Source organism: Motacilla alba, chromosome 1A (genome assembly GCF_015832195.1).
Source record: "Motacilla alba alba isolate MOTALB_02 chromosome 1A, Motacilla_alba_V1.0_pri, whole genome shotgun sequence".
Classification (NCBI taxonomy): domain Eukaryota; kingdom Metazoa; phylum Chordata; class Aves; order Passeriformes; family Motacillidae; genus Motacilla; species Motacilla alba.
The window spans coordinates 57,077,321-57,100,412 of record NC_052031.1 but is presented as its reverse complement, the minus strand read 5'-3'; the positions used below and the strand labels follow the sequence as shown (position 1 = coordinate 57,100,412).

Genomic DNA, 23,092 nt, shown 5'->3' with positions numbered 1-23,092 from the left:
CTGCATTTTCTACAGGATTTGAAAATAAACACGTTGTTCTTTAACAAAAAATACTGTAACTATGTCCTTGGAGGATTGTTGTTCTGTACCAAAGAATTATTTCTCTTCCCTCTCCTCTCCTCCCCCACTTCCCTCCCCTATGAATTAGTAAATGAATTTCTGCCACAAACCCTCAAACCATATTCTTCCCAATCAAAGAGTCAAACCATACCCAAGAGAGCAAGGCAGCACAGAACCAGTGAGATCCTGCAGACAGCCAGGCTGGGTGGAAAGCTCCTGTCACTGCCACACACAGATGGGCACACACAGAAAGCCTATGGGGGGAAAACAGGACAATACCAGAAAGAGGATTACATCCAAACTACGTTGCTGGAAAATGTTCTCCTGCAACTGGACAGCTGAATCATCTGCAACCAGACCAAAAAAAAAGATGGTACTCAACGAAAGACAGTCCATGTAATTTAATAAGTAAGCAGAGTTTTGGTGTTTTGCCTTTAAAAAAAAAAAATTATTTTGATCCTACACGACAAGTTTGGAAATAATTTCTTAAGGGCAAGGTCCATATTATGGAAGAATCCAGCATGGGCACTTATGGGCAAATCTATTACAATCTGCATGTATTTCCAGGGGAAATGAAGCCTGCAGTTTAGCTCAGGGTCTGCACTTCGGTGTTTTAGCAAATGGGGGACATAATGTGTGCCTGTGAACTCAGACAGAATACAGATCCAAGAAGACAGGATTCTTATAATGGGTTTTTTTGTAAGACACAGTGCTACAGGGGCTAAATAAAAAGCTTTTGAAAAAGTCATTGCACATAGCATGAGAATAAAGTGCCAGTCCCAGCAGTGGCCGCACAGCCGGCATCCACATTGTACAACAATCGCACAGCTCAAATCGTGACTATGAAAGGACAGCCCAAGCAGCAGGTGGGATGGAAGGATGGCAGGGGGCCATACCCCAGCACCTCTCTCTCCAATCTCTCTGTTCATCAGTCATGTCACACGGGCTGTTCCCCTGCAAGGAACATCCAGAGGAACAGAGAAACTTGAAATGCAGGTCCTGGGCAGGGGAAGCAGCTGGTAGGCATCTGTAATTGAATTCCAGGAGGACTTCGGCTATTTTTAAAACTCTCTGTAGGCTGGCTTTCTTTATTTTTTTTTTTTAACAGGTGAACATTTCCAAAACTCAACACAATTTTAAAGTTTCACTGCATACATCTCTGAGTTTCAGCACCATGTAAAAATCAGGTGATAGCAGCAAAGCCCGAGCAATCAGAAGCAGATTCTAAAACTCTGCACCAAGGAGGGAAAAAAAAATCAGGTTTTTTTTAATATACAGTTTTCTCTGCAACTGTATATTTGAAAGATAAAGAACTTTTGTCTTGAAGCACAACCACACAAACCCTCTTCTACAGTATTTATACCCTACGGGGACACTGATTTCCTAACAACTCCAAAATACAACAAATGTCATTATTTATGTGCTGTGCTTCTGCATATCTAGTAACCCACAGCTCTGAGGGCACATTGGTATTTAAGGAATGAAGCACCATAAAATGTAGGCTACAGAATGGGAAGAGTTTTGCTGTTTTCTTTCCATAAGTGTTATCTGAATAAGGTGATTCCATTCAACCAGTCAAACACTTTCAGCACTGGCAGAGTCCAGCAGGACTCCTGGCATGCTTTTGTTCATAAGCAACCTAACCTGCTCAAGCTGTAGACAGAGCTTTCCACACCTTTGGAGCTCCTTTATCTCCTGTAATGTCTGTTAGATGATAACCAGAGTCCTAATATTCCCTCTCCACACCTTGGGAGAAGAATGGTCCTTTATTCCGGGAGAAGGCCTGTTGTTAATCTCCAGCTGTCAAGACCTCTGAATCTGTTTACCTGTCTGGGCATTCCCTCTGCTCATGAGAGGCAGCATCTGGCACCACTTCCATACCCACCCTTGGAAAGAACAGCAATGGATGGTTAAAGGGCCTGAACCACAGCTCAGCATGACTGATACAAAGCAGGAAAAACCAAAGACTGCTAAAGCTGCAGAGAGAAGTTCTCATTTTGCTCACAACACAGTCCAGTCTGAGCTGTACTCATTTATTTTCTGAGTTGCTGCAGCAAGTTAAATTCTCTGATGATAATGAGCAGTCACCAACTGAATCACTAACTCATTAAATCAACTCAGTATCCACTCGTTAGCAAACACATTTATACTCTTTGGTTTTAAGACTCACTGGCTAGCAAAAGCACAGCATATGATATTTGCTGGAGTATAATTTCTATTATTTTTGTTCTAATTTGTGGGAAACTATCCTTATGTAGTAGCAGCATGCCTCCCTCTCTCTTTTGACTGTACTAGATTATACACAAAACCTGTTAATTTAAAAATATACTCAGAAGATAAAGCCAGGGATCATTTTTCAGCACTTACAAGACAGAGTTATGTAACTATACATAATAATGTATATTTAAACATGAGTCTGCTGTATATAGAGAGGTAAAGTGAAAGAACGGAGGAAAAGCAGCAGAAGGGAGGACAGAAAACTTATTCCCACCAAAACAAAACACCGTTTTGTGATGCTTTTTAATACAAAAACAACTCCAACAATAACTTCCTCATGGAAATACAATAAATACAGGATAATAGAATCTGTATCATATAAAGTGATATTATTTATTGAATATTCCCCAGATGCACAACCAGTATACCTGATCTTATCAAACAGCACTGAAGTTTGTTGCAAGCACAGCTTTATAAACAGCAATTTTCTTACTGTAGTAGTGGCAGGGGAAATGTTTAAGAGGAAAATGTTTTGACTGCCATGCAATCAGACTGCTTGTAAGCAGTATATTCCGGCCCTTAGAAAGTAGGGGAGATTTATTACAGCTCAACATTTCAGAGGGTTTGGTTTCTTCACAGCTCCTGGGCAGCACCATTGTTCTTTTCAAGGGCAAGACAATGAACATTAGCTTCCCTCAGAGGAGGAAGGATGGGATTCCAAATGGTACTTTGGAGAAATGGTGAATGCTGCAGGGTGGGGATGGGGGAAGCACTTTTCTATCTGTCAGACCTGTTATGTCAATTTGCTCCTCAGCCGGCTATTGATAGAAATTGTTACTGAAATTTAAAGCTGCCCCAGATGCTCCACATTTCATGGGGCTTTTTCATCCCCACAGTCACGATACCTTGGTGTTTTTTGTTTTGGTTTGGTTTGGGGGTTTTTTTTGTGTTTTTTTCTTTTTTTGTTTTTGGTTTGGGTTTTTTTTTGGTTTTTTTTTTTTTTTTTTTTTTTTTTTTGTTTTTGTTTTGTTTTTGTTTTGTTTTTCCCCACAGAACTAGATAAAAGGTGAGGGGGTTGATGGCAAGAACATCTGCAGCTTCACACAGGCACCCCCGTGCAATGCCACGAGGGAGTCACACAGAAAATAATTTATGGCAACTCCTCACAGGCCACCTGCACACCCAAACCTCAGTGCCGGCACTCCAGCATCCTCTGCCAAATCCCGCATCCCCCAACACCGGGAGGCACCTCTGCTGCCTGCGGAACCCCTTCTCGAGGCGGCGGCAAAGCGGGAGAGGAGCCGGTTAATAAATAAAGCCGTGTTCCATGCTCTTGTGACAGAGGAGAAGGAGCGGGGGCTCCGTTTGTCCCTCGGCGCCGCTGCCGCTCCCGCCGCGATGCATAAGGCGCGATTGGCGGCTCCCTCGGGCGGCGCAGGGGATGCGCGCTCCATGCAAATGCAGCCCCGCAGGCAGCTCGGGAGCCATTTCTCCGCTCCTGCCGGCGGGGCCGCGCTCCCCGCGGGCTCGGGGCCGCCGCACGGAGCCAGACACTGCGCCCATTACATAACAGCGCCCGCGCCTCCCCCGGCAGCGCCGCTCACATGCGCCGCGGTCACATGCCCAAACAGCTCATTAAATCGCTGCCCGGGCAAAGGCGATTACAGCGCGGGGGCCAATTGGAAAGGTGGAAGCCGGCGCCTTGCACTCGCCCGCATCCCCCCGGCACAGCGGGAAAGCCTGGGGCACCGCTCTGCCCCCTCCTGCTGCCGCGGCTCTCACCCAAATCAGCCGCCTAGCACCTGTGGGGAGGGCTGGGCACGGGCCTCTCCTGTCACCACGCTCATCACTCACACAATCCCAGGATTGTTGGGGCTGGAAGGGACCGCTGGAGCTCGTCCAGTCCAACCCCCCCCGCCTTGGTGACAAAGGAACGCGTCCAGGTGGGTTTTGAAATGCCTCCAGTGTCATCCGGAGGGATTTTCTGCAAACAAGGCAGGTGGTATTTAATAATGGATATATAGTGGCTGCTGGGGATAAAACGTGCTCCTCCCCGTGTCAAAGCCACATGCCCTCCAGGCAAGAGGGTCCCTCCCAGTGTCACTGTCTGCAGGTTTGCATCCCCACGGTATGATGGATATAAACATTTCCACAGGTATGACAGCCATGGATCACAGGAATGTGAGGTTAACACGTGTCCCAGATCTCCTAACCAGCATCCATCTGGCTCCCTCGGAAGGTGGTAGCCACCCCACACACCCTGGGCAGCAGTACCTGTGGGCCACAGGCACATGTGTAGGGGAGGGTGCTCCATAGAAGGTCTAATGCTTTGTCTTTTGTTGGATCACCCCCTTGGGTTGCAGATTTTTGGAGCCACCTTGACCCAGAAATCCACCTTCAGGAGAACAGGCATTGCAAATCAAGTTGGCCAACACAGCAGGAAGAGTCTCTGGATTCTGTACAACCCAAGAAGCGGCTCCTTTCATGCATGCCAACATTGCAGCAAATTTCTAAAAGCATGGTTTTTTCCAATAGAAGCCAACTTCAGAACAGGAGTTTACACAGTAAGCCAAGCTTAATAATTTCTTTTTTATTTTAAGACTTCATCCCATTTTTCCCCCCAACAAATCTTTCATTCACAAAGCCCAGGAGCACACTCCTTGATTTAGGAGGAGAAGACGGGCGCCCTGCCAACCTGCGAGGTTCTGCACTGTCATACGCAAAGTCCTGCTTCCACTTTCAGAGAGACCTTCTCTCAAGGTGAGTCACTGAGTTCCCTGGAGAGGAGCCCAAAACAGGAGTGAGCTTGTGCTACTTAAAAAGTACCCTGTGCTGCACTGACACGTGCCCAGGGTGGTGGTACCTCCCAGTGCAGCAAGCTCAGGGCAAGAGGCAGCGCTTGTGCTGGAGTAGCCTGTCAGGTGGAACTTCAGTTCCCTTCCCTTGTCCTTCAGCAACCCTCCTCACCACAAAATAATCTAGAATTACCAAAACTCTGGGCCTAACCACCACACTCACAGAGTCAGTAACAAGCATTAGGACAATATATATCTGTTGACCAATCTCAGGGAGAAAAAAAAAAAAAAAAAGACAGCTTCCCCAGGGTGGCTGTTGCTCAAGTCAGATGGGCAGTGGAACTTGTTTTAGCTGCACATGTGCTCTCCTAGCAGGAACGTGTGTGAAAGAGCCCCTTTGTGCAGAGCTGCAGCTGCCTGGTGCTGCTTTGCCACCTCCTGTGGCTCTGGAGGCCCCTGCTGGAAGATGGAGCTGGACGGGCATGGCAGTGGCAGGGGAAAGAAAGCAGCCACTTTTCAGCTGTGAAATTAAGAGTTGAGAATCATGCAGAAAAGGCTTGAGAAAACTCTTTTAATTTACTCTGATTTTACTACCTCATGGTTCTTGCAGGGGGGCAGAGCCCCAGCTGGCTCAATAGTAACATCACACTGCATAGGGCTTAGCAGCAAAACAGACAGATAGTGATCAAAGTACTGAACTTAAGACACAGAAGCCATAAACTGTGGGGTAGATCAAAAGAAAACATTATTCCAGCAACATTTCCTTTCCTGCTCCCAAATAAAGTCTTTCTTCAGCTAAAAATCAGGGGAAAAATAAAGGAAAAGGAAAAAGCATGTGCAAAAATAGGAAAGAGATAGTTTAAAGAGACAAAGGAATTGTTTCTTTAGTTTCAAATTGTTTATAGTTTAAAAAATAGGTCAAATACATGATGAATTAAAGTATGTATCAAATAGCTGATTTCTTAGGGTTTTTTACTTTTCTTTTTCTTTAAAAAGGGAAGTAAAAGACCTGCATTTAGAGTACCCAGTGTGCTAGAATTTGGTACTGAGTTAAAACAAGCTCTTTCAGTATTGCAAGTATGGAAATCTCTTCGTAGAAAAAGCTTCATCTAAGTCAAGTGGCTCCCTGCAGACCACACTGGGGACAGCAAACCCTTCTCAGCAGCCTGGCTGAGCATCAGGTGGGACTCCAGTTCAGCTGCCACCTCCCAGCCCTGTGCCCACACACAGCCAGCACTGCTGTCACCTGATGTCCTGCACAGGCACAAATAGGTACCACTTTACCCAGATTTCTGCAGTACAAATTACTCATTTCTGTCTAAGCACACCCCAACCCCAAGTAATCTCCTGAACTTGCTGCTCTGAATGATGTTTTGGGTTGTTTGGGGTTTTTTATTCATGAAAACATTTCCCCACACAGAACAAAAATCCAAACTCAAACAATAAAATCTGAGGTTTTCCCAGGCATGACGTTATTTGCTGTAAGAATACTTAAATATGAAAGAAAAGAAGAAATGGTTCAACTTCCTTCTTTCAAACAGCCCTTTCTAAGTTCTTATGGTTGGTTTTATTGTGAGAATTATCATGACTACAACAAAGGGACAGCAACAACCAGGGCAAATTTAATAAAGACTGTGACATATAACCAGAACAATCCTCTGTGCCATCCTGGGTGAATTTACTGACCAGCCCACACTTTATTGCCAGCAGTGAATTACCACTGTTAATGTCCTCTGCCTCACAAAAGCAACCTAGTTAATGTGGGTCTCCTTGCAAAATTAAGAATACTCAGGCTGCTCAGTCTGTTCTCCAGGAACATTTTTTAGCCCCTTCAAAAAAAATGTAAAAGCAGAACTTCCCAACGACGTGCAGGGCTTCCAGCATTTGTTTAAATGCAAAGGTTTTCATTTTTAGAGAGCCACAGTCAAATATTTGTATATTTAGAAGAGTTTGGTTTCTTAAAATGCTGAACTGCACCCAGTAGAGCAGCTTGGGAGGAACCTTAGAGCTGGGAACCTCTAACTGGTCACAGCTGAGAAAACACCTGGTTCAAGGGAAGCTTGTTCCTCTGGAAGCAGTAAGGAGTCTCAAAACTGAAAGACCTGAGAGTTAAGGTTATCTAAATTTCTTTTGCAGGAGAGTCAGGCAGACTGGTATCCAGCCCTACTGGATGGAGGGTTGATAGGACACAAATGCTACTGTAAACAGCTAAGGAGTCAAAAAATCAAGTGTTTTGCAAGAAAGAGGAGAAAAGTATTAAAAAAGTAAGCCAGGGGAAAGGATAAAAAGCTGCAGGAAAAAGGAATATAAGAAGATTTTGCTGGTGTAGCTTCTCAGTAATTTGGGACAAAAGGTTTTGGACAGGTCTGCCAAAAGGAATTTTCAGAGTAACAAAGCCCTGTTCCCAACCCTCACTGTACCTTGACAACCCCTCTGTACCTGGAGTTAACAACACCAGTCCCACCCTGATGAGCACATTTCCCTGTGCCCCAGCTGAGGGCCATCAGTGCCTCTTGCTGGCACCCCTGGCAGTAGAAAGGATCCCCTAATGTGAGCTCTGAGTATTCTGGTCTTTTCCCCATGAACTGCAGAGGTCAGGTAACTATAAATGAACCTGGCTTTTATTTCAGTAAATAAACACATGCATAATGCAGCAAAGCATACTTCAAACTCTGGGATTTGTACAGTAGAATTGGAAGACTAGATACTCTAAAGACTCAGAGAAATCCCAAATAAACTATTTGTAATTAAAAAATCTCATGATTTTCAAGCCAAATCTCGTGATTTGTTTGTGGCCTGACTCAGGGTTTTCAGTGCTTGGGGCTGGCAACTCTGACTAAGCAGGGATATGAAATAAGAGCGAGAGTGACTGCCCGCCAGGCTTCTGTTTTCCTGGGACAGAAGACAAAGCAGCTCTGACAATTCCAGCTGGCAATACCATCCAGGCACTCCTCCAAGGCCAAACATGCTGGGTAAAATCCTCATCAGACCAAAAAAAAAAAAAAAAAAAAAAGACCTATCAGAAGCAGTTACTGTGGTTGCTTAATAGCTGTTTTCCAAAGTTCAATATAGCATATATTTTCTTTTTCTTGCAAAGGGGGAGATGGGCCACATTACAGACTAATCCCTTGCCAGATGTCATTAGTGATGAAGTCCCTTAGAAATTACATCAGTTTGAAACAAACCAGAAAACAGTGAGTTTCCATTTCCTCCTCCTGCCTGGCTAGACAGAGACCTTGCGATCAGCTTTCATCCACAACCTGGAATCAGCCCTCCTCTGCATCCTGCTTGGTGTGGCAGGGGTGTTAAGCAAGTAATTGCAACCATAGAAAGAAAAATAGCTCACTTGCTCCTGCTCCCCATCCCTGTCAACTAGCAGCTCCTTCATTAGGCTTCCCAGGAGCTGTCTCAGCACTCAGCAGGAGATTCTCCCTGCTCCTGGTGGAGGTGGGTGCATCCAGCTGTGGCACACATTTCCAGCCACCACACCTGTGCACTCCTGGTGTTACCAAACAGGCAGCTGTCCCCTCTCTCCTGATGACCTCAAGTGTCCCCTCACACCTGGTATCTGGTAAGACAGCCTGGGCAGGGAGTGGAATCTAATTTCCACCCTTGTAAAATGCCCAGCCCTCCCTCCACCTGCTCATGGGGTGATGGATGAGGACCAGAAGCACAGAAAGAGGTCAAGGAGAAGGGCCTTGCTGGTTCTTAGTGCTTTTGCTATCCCTAGTAAGGCAAGAGCATGCCCCATCCTGGATCTGAAAGGGATGTATATTTAATTAATTGTGCTTGGACCAAATAAACGAGAACAATATCATAAACTGATGTTTTCTGTAGAAACTCAGTGCCTGAAACACATTTCTGGATCGTAAATCTTGGACTAGAGCAGTTTATGTAATGCCACCTATTCAAGCTGCCCTAAGTAACCATAACTAACCATTCCATTATAATGAGTCCATTATCCCCTGCTTTATTGTATTTCTCTTAAAACAGAGATCAAAGATTTGGATCTAGTGGCATCATGCCGATTTCATTTTTATTACTGGCTCCCTAGGTCTATCATAAATATTCATTGGCCATCCTTAATACAAGGCATTGAATTCTGCTCACTGGTATCTCTGGTGCGACTGCAAAGTACAAACAGGGTTGTTGCTCAAACATATTAAATAAAGCAGCAGCAAATTTGTGATAGACAACAACAACAACATCAACAATAACAGCAAAACAACAACAACAAACCAAAAACCAAAAAAAAGAAAATCCAAAACAAAAAAACCTCCAAACCACCCAGAAAACAAAAGAACTCTTTTCCCCTTCCAAGGAAATTCAAAACCAAAGGAGACATTTTCTCTTGCCCCCTCTACGACTACTGCAGACATTTGCCTGCTGTGGGAATTGAGCCGTGCAGCAGCAGCTGACCTGCTCCCACAGACAGGAGATGTTTCTGACAAGTCCACAGTTGCCACACTGTGGTCTCTGTGATACTGCAGCACTCTCTGTGTTTCTCAGCAAGAATTATAACCATTACCTGGCAGTGGTACTGAAACTACCCATAAATGTGGCCTTTTCATATAGGAATTAATTCTCAAAAGGGAATGGGAAGCATGTGGGGAGAAACATCTTCTAGAATCATAGTCGGGAAGAAGGTTTATGCAGTTTTATTCTCCTAACTCCCAAAAAACCTTGCAACCATCCCAAACATCAGGGTGCCTGCAATTTGTTTCTCTCACATGTTCCTCTGAACTGCCTTCCCACCTCAGTGTAGCTGCTCCCAGGTTATGGAAAGCCCTGTTGCACCCATGTCAATTGCTCCTGCTCTGCCAATAAGCACAAAGGTTCCTTGGGATGTCAGCTGGGCACCTTGAACAACCACCAGTCATTAAAATTAGGGTGGCCATGGGAATTATGTTTTTATTCCTATTAAGTAACTCTGAGAGCATTAAAACATATCATTCTAAACAAGACCATCTACTCCATTAAAAACAAAACAATTTGCTAAGACACCAAATTAACATTCTAATATTTATCTTCTAATATCACTCCACTATGGAGGTAAAAGAGAAAGAATAGGAATAAATAACCTAAAATAAATATTTATATTTATGAATCTATCATCATACAAAACTCCACACACCTGGAGACATGAACCATATGATAAAACTGTTGACTCATTTTACATAGTAATTTACAACATATTTTTGGTCATTTACCTAGTCCTTGCCAATCTAAGACCTGCTAGAACCTTCCACTAAATTCCTAAAAATCTGCTTTATTCATAATTTAAAATACAGAAATAAAACAAACCAGGGAGAAAACCTTGATCCTGATATCTTCATGATGTAGAATTTGATTCAAAGAGCTATAGTGAGCATGGAATTTGACTTCCAGATGTACTGAAGTCTTTAGTGAAATTCATTTCACCTGTATTCAAAACAACTAGAAAATCTAGTTGCTGTTGTTTACAAAAAGGATCCTGATCAATTCCATGAATATTGTACCTGAGTAAGGTGAGATGAATCATCCTCAGAGCTCTAACAGTTTCATTTATTAAATAGCTCTCTTCTCTTGCACTCTTTTTAATTTGTTTTTAATGAATAGCAATATCAATAGAGAAGGATGTCAAACAGTTTGCAGACAGTTAAGATTTTCTTGCTGGTTTGCTCTTCTTAAGATCACATCCATAGGAAGGTGTTAATGTGAAATAAGAGGGGCAAACCCCCTATGTCCCATACACTGTGTAAAGGGCAAATTCCAGAGCAGAAATTGGTCATTTGAAGTTCATAGTAAGGAACAAGCTACTCCAGTTTTATTGTTTTGGTTGATGCTGTTTTAATCAGTAGCTACAAAAAATATTTTACAGCATCAGTGCTCCTTTAGAGGTGAGATGATGTATGTGAGAAGGGCAGATGATATAAGTTCCAAAATAATTTATCAATCAGGATTTGGGGCTTAATATTTCTGAAAGAAAACTGGATAACAACATACCATAATCTTAAAATTTGATAAATATGAGCTGCTGAGAGACTACAATCTTTTGGATGAAATGTGTTAACAACCGTGTGTTTTTACAGCCCGGGCATCCTGCCATTAGATTTGTTTGTGACTTGAAGAACAAAGGAAAAATAACCAAGGTTTTGAAACAAAAAAGAGTAAGTACCAGAGAGTAGTGAGCACCACTGCTCACTGAACTATCACTTGAGACAGAAGTACCTTTAGGTCTCTGGAGATACTTTATTTGCATCATGGTGAGTTAACAGTTATGCATGTTAAAGAGAGGGCAAAATCACGACTGCAGTGTAGTTAGGCCTGTGCTCACTGCCCCTGCAGCAGATTAAACTGCTTCTGCCTTTCACTAGATGAGGACCTGCACTTTGTAGGGTGTCAGGAGAGCTGTCTGCTGAATTACCTGTCCTTGATACATGACTTTTGAGTTTAAAGTTCCTGTCCAGCTCAACAAGGGCAATGCATTTTGCCTGAAACCACCCATGGCACAGACCCCTGTAGGTGCCTCTCAACTGGCCCAAGCACAGTGGCTCTCAAAAGGCTTCTGAAGGTGACACAAGCAGGTGACAATCCAAAGGTGGAGCAAATCTCTAGGGCCTGTTATTTACAGAAAAAAAAAATATCCCCTTAAAAATAAGTCACACTTTCCAAATATCCAGTTCTCACAGGCTTTTGCATCAGCAGCAAATGGACGTGATCGAAAATCCAGCAAAATATCTGGGGGCTGTCCAGCAGCACTGTTCTTTCAGTCCAGAACAATGCACATCACAGGAAGGAAAAGGGGTACCTCAAAGATGAGAGATGCTAATTCAGAATACTCTGGTTGATGCTGCCTGTTACAGCTCCAGAAATGTGCAGCAATAACAACACAATAGTGCATGATGGCCTGAGGCTCTGAGCAGTGGCTGACTACACCTGGCTAGAACAAACAACACCATCACCATCACATGCCTCCTTGTATCCCTTTGCTTAATTATCCCAGCTTGAAGCCTAGAGGGGGAAAAGTGAAACTGTGCTCATTTGTTTTTCTGTAGGTTTTCTCTCTTTTGTAAAAGTCAGTGCGTGGGTCTAATGAGAAATTACCACACATTCACGTTCTGACCACGTCCAGTGTTTAGTCTTGCATATCTGAAAGCTCTGGTGCCCCTGCCACTGCAATTACTGGCTCAGAGGATTCAGGGCAATAACAAAGCTTGAATCCTGTGCTGCAATGAATTCCTGGAGGCTTTGGTTCTGCAGCTGACCACCACCTTCACACAAAGCATCTCCAAGACAAAGGGGTTTGTCCCCACTTATGTTTGAGTTTTCACTCATCATTTAACTTTCATGACAAAGCCACAACAGCAGGTTTTTGACCATACCGGAAGTGCTGGTCCACAACCAGGCTGGCACTGCTGGAGATAACCAAACATTCTTCCTCCCTGCACCCCCAGTCCCTCCCTGTGAACTGGTTTCCTAAGGAGTGAGTTTTTAATGCAGGACCCTGAAAAAGTGTCCTTTATCAGCTAAAATACATAAGTTATTTTTTTAAAAAATTCACTACAAACAGCACTGAGCATGCATGTTCTCCTGTGGTGTTTCTGACCCCCTATCACCCTGCAGGCACACTGAGCTTAGTGAGGAGAATGGCCTGTTGACAACAGGGAAAAACAGGCCAGTGCACAGGTATTTTTATACATCAGCACAAATAAAACTGACAGCAGAAACAGGGAAAAATTAAATGTAATTCTTCAAAATGCCTGCAGTGCCACTAACCCAAAATGTGACTAGTAACACAAATAAAGGAATTGGGATCCCGCTCTCCTATTTAAAAGAAACATTCTTTTGAGGTATGATGCATTCAGCAAGCAACACATTTTCAGAATTATTCTCTTTCTCCTCCTTTTCTTTTTTGCCACCTACAAATTCTGTTTATCTGAATGCTACCTAATTTGCACATGCAAATAAGTCAAATCATCTTGAAAAGATGAGGCTATAGAATAGAATGCAGTTTAAGTTGAGAACATCTGTGATTCAATGAGCTGCAATGCTGGGACACTGTAGTGGCTCCCAAAATCTCCTGGCTTCTAAAACCCATTGAGGCCATTTACCCCAGCAGAAAAAGACCTGCAGCTCCCACTGGCTTCAGCTTGCCTGGTAGATCAATACAATAATAAACTGGCATGACTGCTTTTGACAAACTCACTGGAGTTTTGTCAACAGCTCCACATGAAAAGATCCAGTTCTTCTGGCACAAAATGACCAAGAGCCAGCAGCGGCCATATCTGGGACCACATCTTAGAGGTATAAAATACATTTTTATTTCCACCAAAGCTGTACTGTTTGTTTCACTTGTATATTTGGTGGTGTTCCTGCAAACAAAGAGGAGAGGACAGCTTACATTTCATATCTAAAGCTGAATGCAGAAACATTAACCCCGCAAAACCAAAGGCCACAAAGCTACTTCTGTGATTTTAAATCATGAACTACTACAAATGCCTAAGAGAAAACCCAACATTTTCCATGAGTTTTTCCAAAAAAGGCAAAAAGTGCAACTACTTATTTCTGACAATTAAGCAGCTTACAGAGTCTTTGTTTTACTGACACTTAAAAATGCAGTTTTCAATTATTTATACTGAGGTTCAACACCTAAAAGAGGAAGAAAAAGTATAAAGTGTGAGCTCTGCAGCACAGGCACCCCTTCCTGAAGGGTTCCATTCATTTACAGCAGTGGCTCTCAAAGGAGCTGCCTTAGGGAGGGGCACACAGGCCTGGATTCTGCCACATTCTGTAACACCCCACCATCCACTAGCACATCTGATCAGATGTAATATACACATGGTAACAGAGAGGATATTTTTCCCCCAGAGGTGCTGGCCTAATTTATGAACAGCTGGGAAATCAGCAGGTTGTCCATACCCAAGGCATTGCCATGCCAGCAGCTGGAGTCAGGCAAGAAGTCCACATGAGCACCATTTGATCAAGAGTTCAACAACTTCATCCAATTCACTGGGGAGGGTTTAATTTAAGCTTCTGAACCCTCTCTGAAGATGTTGGACCACTCTTCCTGGCCCAGCAGCTCTGTTGTATGGACTTTAAGTAGGGCAGCAAGGTAATACAAAGATTTTAAACTGCTCCAGTCATTTGCAAAGTGAGCATACATCAGTCTACATATCTCAGGTGCTTTTGGAAATGTTACTCATATTCAAACTGAGGTGTATAAATAGGTTTAGAGGCAACAGTCACACAGAAATTAAACTAGTATCAAGCACTACAGTGAAACACAAAAAGATATGCCTAAATAAATTCAAAAAATCCCAGTCCAAGATCCTTCTGGTTTTGCAAAATGGGTATAAAAACTGCCAGTGATTTTAAACCCAAAAATGGGGCACATCTAGTCCAAGCACAGTCCTTTCTGTCCCTCCTACTTTTCTTCTCAAATAGTCAGTCTGAAGCAAGCTTTAGATAAATGCATTTAGATACTGCAGTAGCTATCTGAACAGCGGAAATGTGAGCTCCCCCCACGTGCTGCTTTCCCCAAGTGTTTTAACGCTGTTCTGGAAGAGAGGAGCTGTGGATCAGGTTTCACTCCAGTTGGTGACCCAATCAATACAAACAGGGCTAGGACTCAATACAGAACTCCCAGGAGACTGCAATAATCACCCACAATTACTTATGAAAGCCAATCAATGGCCAGGAGGTTTTATGTCTCATTTATATACCTTAAATCAAACTTCAGAAATTAAACTTTGATTCCCAGCATGATTAGATGCTGTGGTGCTAAGCAAGACAAGGCACAAGTGAGTGCTGCCTCAGAGCTGACTGCCAGGAAATCCAAAGATATGGAGCCAGAAGAGCACCAGAGACCTGAAACTCACCACCAAGGGGAGGTGCAACAATAGAGTTGACATAGTGGGTGCAGGAATAGGTATAAAATTAGTGAAATAAGCCTCTACTCCTATTTTGCCTCCTGTTCCTTCAGCAAATGACATAGGCTACCTTCCAGTGGTCAAATGAAGGACAAAGACCGTAGAAGGTGCTCAGTGGTGGGAATTAATTTGAAGAGAGAGGAGGAAATTTTATTTCATTATTTCATCCTTCTTTCTCACTGTGGGAGTCTGCAGAAACTGGAGGTTGACCATTTTTCTCAGGATTATCACAGAAAATACAATTTGATGGGTGACTAGCAAACGCAGGCTTCCTGTCAGAATGTCCCACATCCCTCTGTAGCTTTGTTCTGGTTATGACCATTATGTATTTACTACTATTTTTGTTTTTTTTAATATCTGCATGCCATATTGAATAACTTTGCAGGCAGTGAGATCACAGCCCAAAAAAAGATGGGAAACATGCACATGAGGCTATTCATTGTGCTGTTTTTACTGTTCTGAAGTCCATGGCATTGAACAATGACTCATAAGAGTAGCAAGCCAGAGAAGCACTTGCAAAGCATATCCAAGCTTGTTTATTCACATATTTGTTTGCACTGATTCATCACATTCCTCAGTGTAAAACCAATGGGATTCCAGAGGAAGCACAGGGGAGAAATTCTGTTTAGAAAGAGCTTTTCCACCCACCATGCACCCCCAAGATGGTGGAGGTCACATAAGGGATTTGGGAATACACCTTCTTTACCCACTCCTGAAAAGCAGAACCCTTACAGACCTATGGAGCACATTCCTTCTGATGGGAATTCCCTCCCTTAACTCTGTCTTCCTTTATTAGCACCTAAAGCAGGGTATAAGGAGCAACTAAAACAAGCAAATCTTCTTGCTTGTTTCAAGTCCTACATTAAAAGTGTTGCCTTTTTTCCTCTCCTGTAGTCCTGAGATGAGGTTAACTTATAGTGGGTCCATGTAATTCTTTTAGAGAGGTTTGGAAAAGGTCAGTTACAAAAGCAAATTATTTTTCCCATGTGATGCAGTGGTGTTATACACCCAGAATGCTATTAGAATAAATATGAATAATAATAAAGAGTAATAATATCTGCTTCCCCTATGAAATTCTCTTTATGACATTAAAAAAGAATTTGTCTGCCCAGGCCTAACTACAGTTTTCTTTGAGGAGGAGGTGAAGACGGGGTTGGTTTCCTCTGCTTAAACTGGTTATTTTTGCACAGGGCAGGTCTGATGACAGCACTGAGAAATTAGATGTTAACTCCATGATTCATATTTAAGAGTGAATAATGCTGAAGGGGTTTGGGGAATACCCAGAAATACAGATAAGAGGAAATTACACAAAAGACACTGGAATCAGGCTCAGAAAGAACAGGGACAGCTGGCATCTACATCTGAATCTGCCTACTGATAGCCAAAGGAACAGGCAAAATGAAAGAAGCATTTGAAAGACTTGGTTTTGCAAGAGAAAACTGGGCAATGAAGGGAGAGAGGAATGCAAGAAATAATTAGACACTTACAGACTACAGACTATGTCACTTCTTCCCAAAACTGGCAGCTCTGCTTAAACATTGCATATTTCCTTTCACACATTTGGGAGCATTAAAAAGCGTGTGGAGTACAAAAGTCTGGCACCACAGGCAGCAGGGAAAAACTGTACAATTGCAATTAAAAATCCTTATATATTTTCATTGATTTTATGGTAAAGTCAGGTGTGAAAATTAAGACTAATCTCCAGAAATAGAGAATATCCAATATATAATAATTACACATAGTAATACTTGCCACTGCTAATTCATTTTATCTTGCTTGCCTTGACTCTTATCAAGTCCCTAACACAGACCTATGTAAGGCAGAGAGTTTCTTTTGTTCTAAACCAACTTGCTAGCTTACCACACTGTTCCTAAGGCACCAGGTTATCTCTAAAACATGCACAAAACTGAAATCATGTCAGATTCTGTTATTAATACTGTGCTGTTAGTTCTATATTTAATATGAAAGTGGAAGCAGTACCTCTTCTGCAAAATTGGTTTTCTTGTCAAGCATTTCTCGCAAAGTTTGAAGGATTTTAATGCAGAGCTTTTCTTCTTTCTCCATTAGCTTCTTTGTATGATTAATCAACCTGAAAGTAAAATATTAAAACTCAAAGAGCATTGCACATTGTTGCTGAGCCATGCTGCAATTTCTTTATGTAAAAATTGCCCATCACTATATTTTTCCTCAAGGAAAAGAAATAAAAGTGGTCAAGAGAATCATAATTAAAAAGGAAATGGGACTTTCAAGGTGTTGGGAGATTTTTGTGTCAATTTGCATATCTTACTGCCCATACAGAAGACAGAATTCTACATCCACTTTTTTGAGGGTTTACAGTTTAAGATCCAGACTTGCTATTTCATCCTTTATTTAAAGGTAACTTATTTTAACAATTATTTAAAGGTAACCAGTGTTCACCATGCATCTTGCAAACTTTAAAATCTACAACCTTTACACCTTCCAACTTCTATGATGGTTATAATATATTTATGATATAATTAGCAAATGGTATTCAGCCAAAAGGATTTCCAAAAAAGCTTACATGGAAATGTTCAGAAATACAGACATTTGGATGAAAGATAATTGTTGTTTACATTCACACAACCACTTGACAAGCCAGAAAACAAGGTCCATTTCTTTCTCCAGCTATGACTGTGACAGAAGTTTGGATTTCAGTCAGCTGAAGCCGATACCAGAAGCAGCCTGTCTTTGTGCAGAACAGATCTGTGCACAGGTCCTTGCACTGGTTCACATTGCTGGAGAAATGTTTATGAAAATAGGGAGGGAGGAAATCTGAAGGCCTTGGACAAGTTTTGGGATTTTTTTTTTTTTTTTTGCATTTTGATGCTGGCTTCAAACAGGAGTTTGGACAGAGGACATGGGATGGGATAATCTCAAAATTTAATTTTTATTTTTTTAATTTTTCCAAACACAAAGTATATTGTTATAATGCTACCTCTGCAGAATATGCACATAACCAAGGAATCAGGAGAGCTGCCAAATGCATTCATTTCCCCCAAGTTATCTCTGTTTAAATTATAGTTTCTCAAGGGCAGGGAGGGCATCTCACTTGAGGACTAATAAAAAATTTGCAAGACTCTATTCCAATGCACAGACTGCAAATAAAACATCTAATAATTCAGGACCAGATAGGGGTCCCAGTGAAATGTATTTTCAAAGAGCTGTTGGCAGTTTAAAATAAAAATGTAAATTTGCTGTACCAAAAAAAAAAATCCAACAAAAAAACCCACGAGCCTTGAGCAGCCCACTGCTTCATTATGAATTCTTGAAAATTCTGCTATGGAAAATCTAAGTTTCTGTTGTAGATTTGGTGAAATGTAATAGCAAAGTAGCCAACTGAGAAAACAGAAGTAGGTTGAGCTTGTTAACAAGCAACTAACATCCCATATCTAGCAGGTAAGGCAAGCAACCCCTCTCCCTTTATGCTCTCCAGACAACAAAACTGCTGAGAAGTATAAAATATGGATAAAAAGACCTCACTTTTAGCTTTCAACAGTAAACTTGGTCACCTGCATGCTTAAGTCTCTGCTGAAAACCAGAGGTAAATGCTCTTGAAAAAGTAAAAACCCTGCCATCTTTCCAAAAGAAGCAAACAGGCCCCTCTGCACACCGCTTACTTGGACATGAAAGCGCCGCATCTTATTCTGGCATCACTGCCCTCAGGGAACAGGAGCTCTGGGCTGTGCAGCACATCAACCAGCACTGAGAACTCAGCTTGCATCATAGGCGTGAACTGCTGCTCCAAGGAGGACACCACGTCCTGGGGGAGACAGGAGAACATCCATAACTGCAGGAGAACTACAACAACGTCGCTGTGGAGTTGCACAGTTTGGTGTGATGCACTGCTTAGCCCAGTGTGATACCCAACAGCAAGAGCCCTGGGCAGCCCAGGTGGCTGTAAAGCAACCTCAAGCCTTTCTTCACACCACTCCTCATGCAGGGCAAGGGGGACAAGGTGCCCATTGTTACTCTCTTTCAAATTTCTTCTCTGCTATAGTGCTCACAAAACCTGTGGTAGCAGTTAGGATGATGGTGTGCTGGAAAAACAATGCTCACCACAAACAGTTAATGTGTCACCTCAGGTGTTGTGTCCTTGGTGTTTAGGGCCCCTCCATTTGTCTGGGTCCTGCTGTTTTCTCAGGTCGTAAACCCCTGATGCCATTTAGGCTCTACATGCACAAGATGATCTCCATCTCATGGCAATCTCCAGTGACACAAACATGACCTAAAACCTCCAATATCTCCTCTGCAGCCAGAATAGGACACGTGGCCATAAAAAGGCAGAAGGGAGATGCTGCTCTGTGGAGAACTTCAAGGAGAACACAACTTGAATACTGTGTGCAGTTTTGGGCACCACAATGTAAGTCCCTCCCAAAGGAGGGACATGGAGATGGTGAAGGGCCTGAAGAGAAAGCCACACGAGCAGCTGAGGACACTTGGTCTGTTCAGCTGGAGAGGAGCAGACTGAGGCCAGAGCTCACAGCAGTTCTGCGGCTTCCTCACGAGGGGAAGAGGAGGAGCAGGCCCTGATCTCTGCTCTGTGTGACCAGGGACAGGACCTGAGGGAATGGCTGGAGATGTGTCAGGGGAGGGTCAGGGTGGATATCAGGAAAAGGTTCTTCCCCCAGAGGGTGCTGAGGCACTGAACAGGCTCTCCAGGGAATGGTCACGGCCCCAAGGCTGCCAGAGCTCCAAGAGTGTTTGGACAATGCTCTCAAGCACAGGGTGGGATTGTTGGGGATTGTCCTGTGCAGGGCCAGGGGTTGGACTCAATGATCCTCGTGGGATCCTTCCAGCTCAGATCATTCTGTGATACTTCCCACCCCTCTCTGATTTCTGTAGGAGCCAAATTCTGATCTTGAAGAGCTGAGCCTTTTCAGCCATCCCCACACAGAAGTGCAGTGGCTCCTTTCATCCAGCACTAAAAATGCACTGGTCCTGTCTCTGGTGTTTTCCACGTCTGGCACATGTGAGATAAACTGCAGTCCACTTCTGCCCAAGCCATTTGCTATTTCTGTACCTGTAGTTTCTCTATGATATTCCTGTAATCCCATGCTGGCCCACCAAGAGCTTCTTTGAAGCGAGGTCCACTGCGGGCTGACATCCTCCAGCCCATGGCTGCCCTCTGCACCATGTTGGAGTGACTCTTCATGAATAAGGTGTTCACCTGGCTGTCCAAATCCACTGGAATCGCAATCCCACGGTTCTTTGCTTTAATAAAAAGGAAAAACAGAAGGCAAAACCTTGAAAATCTTATAGAGATCATGGCATGCAACAGCCTGATCTCAAAGTTAAGGGGCAAGGTGATATCACTTCAATAGGTTTTAAAAATAAGGATCCTAAAAATAAGAACACTTTAAAATAAGCATACCTAAGTGGTAGAAATCAGCCATAATCTAGTTAAAGAAAAGCAAGCTGTACTATTTTAAATGAGATGAGAACCAAGAATCATTTCCAGTATATATTTTCACAGACACAGATACATTTTTTAAAAACAGAATAATTTTTCTACTAACTTGAAAAAAAATCCAGAGATATTAATAAGAGTAGCAAAAGGAGTATGTGTTATTTCAACAGTTAGTTTTACTCTATTCAGAAGCAAATTCTGAAATTTTTCTTTCTAGTGGACATACGCACATTTATCCAATTTATCCCAAGTACACTCTGTTGCTTTACTGTGTATTCCACTTGTGAAGACCTTGAGGAACCAAGTGCATACAAATTAAATTTGAAAAAGACTGTCTCCTCTTCTCTCTGGGTTTCCTATACTGCTAAACCCTGGATTCCTGGATGGTGCCTGGATGCCACTGCAATATATTCAGTAGTTAATAAACATCTGATAGTCTAATTGATAGTTTAAAAAATTTAATCAATAGCTAAAAATTGCAATTTTTTTTCTTTTTAGGCTTTAGAGGCAGGAAATGACAATAGAGAGAATATCAGAATAAAATAAATGAGAAGAGACTTGCAGGAATTCTTGCAGGGTATGCACTATTACACTGCTATGACATCCTGAACTGTTCTTTGAAAAGGAAGTTTGAAAGGCAGCATTAGAAGGTATCTGCCCTCTCCCCCAATAAAATCTCTGTGTTAGCTGCTCCTTTCCATCCCACTGGAGATCAGAGTGACATTGTTCTCTGGCTCAGCATGAGTAGTCTGAAATTCAGCCAATAAACAAGAGCTTGCCCCATCCCTGGAAATGTTTCAGGCCAGGCTGGATGGAGCTCTGAGCAAGCTGGGGTAGTGGAAGGTGTCCTTGCCCATAGCAGGGGTGGAGATGGATGCTGTTTAAGGTCCTTTTCAACCCAAACCATTCTGTGAGCCTATGATCAATATCTCTGAAAGACCAGGTTATGTTCCAGTGATTAGGCTCTGTATTCCATTTCATTTCACTTAACTTCTGTGGCACAGCTTATGTTTAATAAAAACTTAAAAATATAATGGAGCAGTTCTAATCCATTTGTAATAATGACCAATAATAAGCAATTTTTTAGTTTTCCTTATTGAAACAAGCTGAAATTTAAAAAGTAATTAGTCCCAATTGCAGTTCTGTGCAATGTTTCTCTGAGGCATTTCCCCACTATTCCTCACTAACACATTTTCCACAGTGGAGGAAGGGATAAAAAATACTCCACACCTCTCCCTCCCAGCTCTAAAATATATCCAGCTTTATGTCCTGAACCTGTGAAGTCAGCAGATGCCCTTCTGTCCCAAGCAGCCCATGCCTCCAGCCCCACGGAAGGACATGCAGGCAGAGGCACCACACCGCTCTGATGAATGAAGCCTGCAGTGCTGCCAAGCACATTGAGTCACAGATCCCAGGCACAAACTTTCTCTTCCCCTCAGGACAAGACTGAAGTGACAACTTTTATTATAAACCTAAATCTGGCTGTGACACCTCAACCTCCAGCCTCAGAGACTGTGGCAAGGGCGTTCTGTCATGAGGACTCTCTTCCCTTTAATGGATCCCACAGGTTCAGGGCACCCTCCTCTCTTCCCACTGCAAGGTTGGATCCTGATGCAGGACTGGGGCTTCCCCCATGGATCAGGCTGTTCCATTGGGATGAAAGAGAATTCTCTAAATCCATTTCTGGTAAGCACTTTTTTTAAATGGTACGCCACAGGGAATTAAAAAAAAAATAGGTTAAGCTGGGAAGACACAAATTGACTTTTCCTTTCCACTCTCCATTTGTTTTGAAGGCAAGTTTCTGATTAACATGTGGAAAATGCCATGTATGGCTGGCCATTATTTCTAATGATTGTTTTTCCATATAATTCAACTGGGCTGTTTTTCAAAACACATTTGCCCTGTTGCTGCCTACTTTACTAGAGAAGTCCATTAAAGTTCTGCCAGTGTGGGTGGGGTGCTGCAGCCTATTAATCCAATTTATTGTGTCCTAATGTCAATCACTGGAATGCTACTGGACAATGCTAACTTCTCAATTAAGTGGAATGTATGCAGAATCCTGATATATCGAAGAATAAATTTAGCAATGGGGAGCACACTGTTCAGAGGAAAACCCAGACTTCTGCAGTCCTAGAGATGCCATTTGAAGCTAACAACTTCCATCAGTGTCTGAGGAGCAGTCAAGGACTATGATTGTTCAAAGAGTTGGAGCTAATTAAAACTATCACAAAGAAAACCAGAGAGAGAAAAAAATACTCCTTTGTTTTGAGCAGTTCTTACATGTATAATTCCATTTGTAATTAAGATTTGTATTGGTTGTCAAAGGGCACTGTTGAAGTCTAAGCTATAAACAAAGCCTTTGTCTTCTTATTTCTTTTCAGCTTGTAGAAAGTTTATCTTTCATTTGTTTCACATTTCATTATTTAAAACTACATGAAACATATTTTTACATTTTGGAAAGCTGATGAACAAATGTGAACATAAATATTTATTTTTAATTTAGGTGTTGTAGGCTGCTTTCCTCTTCAAAATGTGTCAATCTCCCTTAAAGTATCAACATGAAATATTTAAAAGCATGTTTATTTTTGTTCCACTTAGAAATACTTTTGGACAGCACTCAAACTTGCAAAGTACAGATAGAGCTGGTACACAAAGGAGCCAAGAAGGGGTAAAATTCTGTC

At 42.5% G+C, this 23,092-nt stretch overlaps 2 protein-coding genes across 9 annotated transcripts in view; one reads left to right on the top strand and one right to left on the bottom strand.

The window, feature by feature from the left end:
* The window catches only part of ITPR2 (inositol 1,4,5-trisphosphate receptor type 2), a 243,926-nt gene that overhangs the window by 95,889 nt on the left and 124,945 nt on the right, over positions 1-23,092 (bottom strand). For all 8 annotated transcript variants that reach the window (XM_038154646.1, XM_038154647.1, XM_038154648.1 and 5 more), the window contains 3 exons: positions 20,025-20,215; positions 18,622-18,764; positions 16,964-17,072 (listed from right to left, as the gene is read on the bottom strand). In XM_038154646.1, the coding sequence (XP_038010574.1) occupies positions 16,964-17,072; positions 18,622-18,764; positions 20,025-20,215 (443 nt within the window). The remainder of the gene's footprint in view (positions 1-16,963; positions 17,073-18,621; positions 18,765-20,024; positions 20,216-23,092) is intronic.
* LOC119708357 lies at positions 3,273-6,248 on the top strand. The gene is made up of 2 exons (XM_038154654.1): positions 3,273-4,516; positions 4,641-6,248. Exon 1 carries the CDS (start codon positions 3,430-3,432, stop codon positions 4,201-4,203), a length of 774 nt encoding a protein of 257 aa, XP_038010582.1. The 5' UTR covers positions 3,273-3,429; the 3' UTR covers positions 4,204-4,516; positions 4,641-6,248.

Excerpts from the sequence above, each read along its gene's own strand:
- LOC119708357 (XM_038154654.1), top strand. The coding sequence starts at position 3,430 with ATGGCAACTCCTCACAGGCCACCTGCACACCCAAACCTCAGTGCCGGC.